This window comes from Rhea americana, unplaced genomic scaffold (assembly GCF_003343005.1).
Source record: "Rhea americana isolate MKP2758 unplaced genomic scaffold, rheAme1 scaffold_181, whole genome shotgun sequence".
NCBI classification, from domain to species: Eukaryota; Metazoa; Chordata; class Aves; order Rheiformes; family Rheidae; genus Rhea; species Rhea americana.
This window is the reverse complement of record NW_028185939.1, coordinates 1,874,257-1,876,412: the sequence shown is the minus strand read 5'-3', so window position 1 is coordinate 1,876,412 and position 2,156 is coordinate 1,874,257. Positions and strand designations below refer to the sequence as shown.

At 72.1% G+C, this 2,156-nt stretch overlaps 1 protein-coding gene across 1 annotated transcript in view; it reads right to left on the bottom strand.

Annotated features, from left to right (window-relative positions):
* Nucleotides 1-12: 12 nt before the first annotated feature.
* The window catches only part of SREBF1 (sterol regulatory element binding transcription factor 1), a 4,269-nt gene continuing 2,125 nt past the window's right edge, over nucleotides 13-2,156 (bottom strand). Inside the window, exons 2-5 of the mRNA XM_085302000.1 lie at nucleotides 1,851-2,148; nucleotides 1,624-1,738; nucleotides 1,047-1,505; nucleotides 13-466 (exon numbers count right to left, since the gene is read on the bottom strand). Coding sequence (XP_085158126.1) covers nucleotides 36-466; nucleotides 1,047-1,505; nucleotides 1,624-1,738; nucleotides 1,851-2,148 — 1,303 coding nt within the window. The 3' untranslated portion in view covers nucleotides 13-35. The remainder of the gene's footprint in view (nucleotides 467-1,046; nucleotides 1,506-1,623; nucleotides 1,739-1,850; nucleotides 2,149-2,156) is intronic.

The following is a 2,156-nucleotide window of genomic DNA, read 5'->3' as shown; positions in this document are numbered from 1 at the left end:
GTGGAAGGGGGTGGGGCCAGGACAAGAGGGTGTGGCTATTCAGATAGGGGGTGGGTGTGGCTTGTCCCCAAATGAGTGGGGCAGGTATGGTGGGTGGAGCTAATCTCCAGGGGGTGGGGCTTGGTCCAGTGGGGGTGGCCAATCTGGGTAGTAGAGGGTGGGGCGTGGCCAGGACATCTGGGTGGGGCTAAGGGCAGTGAAAGGGGCAGGGCCAGGTGGTGGGCGGGGCCAGGCCGGATGAAGGGGGCGGGGCCAGGCCGGATGAAGGGGGCGGGGCTTACCCGGGCAAGGTCGAGGTCGGCCTGGCGGCGGTGCCTCCAGAAGAGCACGGAGGGCTCCGAGTGCGGGCGGGTGACGGGCTCGCCGTAGACGAAGAGCCGGACCACGGCGCCCAGCACCACCGCCACGTTCAGCAGCCAGAAGACGAGGGTGGGCCAGAGCCACTGCGACCACCCCCAGGGCTCCTCTGGGCGCAGGGGCCAGCGGGGGCTCAGCCGCGGCACGGCACCGCAGCCGCCTCGCACCCGCCCTGCAGGCCTCCACCCCCAAAGGCCTCCACCCGATGGCTTCCACCTCCAGCATCCTCCATCCCTGTGGCCTCCATSCCTGTGGCCTCCATGCCTGTGGCCTCCATCCCCATGACTCCCACCACCATGGTCTCTGCCCTGAACAGCCTCCACCTCATGCCTACCCTGATGGTCTCCACCCTGACAGCCTCCAATTCAACGGTTCCCACCACCATGGTTTCCTCCCCTCCCCATGGCCTCCACCCCAACAGCCTCCACCAACATGGYCTCCATCCCATGCCCGCCCTCAACAACCTCCACTCTTACAGCCTCCTCACCATGGCCTCCACCCCCCTAGGCCCACCCCAATAGCCTCCATCCCAACGGCCTCTCCCCTCCACGCCGCACCCACCAGCCTCCAGCTCCTGCCCACACCACCCGCCTCTGCCTCGACCACCTCCCCGCGCGCCCACCCCAACCGCCTCGCGCCCGCCCTGCCAACCTCCGCCCCGACGGCCTCCACCCCGCGCCGCCGCTCACCCCTGGAGGCCGGCTCGGCCATGATGCTCCTGCCGGGGCCGGCGGCGCCGGGGCTCTCCGCGGGGGCCGGGGTCCCAGCGCCCCGGAGCAGGGAGGCCAGCGGGTTGAAGGAGAGGCAGAGGAAGACGAAGGCGCAGAAGGCCATGCGGGAGCGGTCCAGCATGCCCTGGGTGCCGGGCGAGGGCGGCGGGCGCTCCTGCTTGACCTGCGGGCACGCGGCGCCGGCGAGCCCCGCGCCGCCCGCCGTGGCGTCCTCGAAGAGGGGGCTCTCGGGCTCCGAGTCGCTGCTGCTGGTGCTGCTGCCGCCGCTGCCGAGCGAGAGCGGGCTGCAGCGGGACGGCGAGCCCACGTCCGAGGGCGGCGGCGTCGGCATCTCCGTCACCTCCGCCTTGGCCGCCTCCGCGGGCGCCTCCGCCTTGGCCCTGCCGCCGCACGAGGCCACCAGCTCCTTGAGGGACTCTGGGGGAGCAGAGCGGGCTGCGGTGGGGTCGGGGACGGGGGACGGCGCTCCGCCGCTCGCCCCGCGCCGCCGGGCTGAGACCCGCCCGGCTCGCCGCGCTCGCGCCCCGGCACTCACTGTTCTTCTGCACGGCCATCTTCAGGGCGAGGTTCTCCTGCTTCAGCTTCTGGTTGCTCTGCTGCAGGAAGCGGATGTACTCGATGGCCTTCCTCAGGATCGCCGACTTGTTCAGCTGCCGACGGAGGCAAGAGACCCCCTGAGCCCCTGCCGCCCCCTCTCCCACCCCGGCGAGGCGCCGGAGCGGGGACGGACGGACGGACGGACGGACGGACGGGGGCTCCCACCTTGGCCTCCGTGCCCACCACCAGGTCCTTGAGCTCCACGATTTTGTCGTTGATGGAGGAGCGGTAGCGCTTCTCGATGGCGTTGTGCGCCGTGCGCTTCTCCCCCTTGCTCTGCACCAGCGCCGGCTTCCCGCTGGGCGCCAGCCGGTTGATGGGCAGTTTGTCGGCGTCCACCACCAGCGGCACCGTGGCCAGGATCGTCCCGCCGCTCACCAGCGCCTGCGGGAACCGGGGTGGCCGGGCAGAGACGCCGCGTCGGCGGGGGGTCCCGGGCTGGGCGCGCGACCCGGCTCCCCGCCTCCCCGC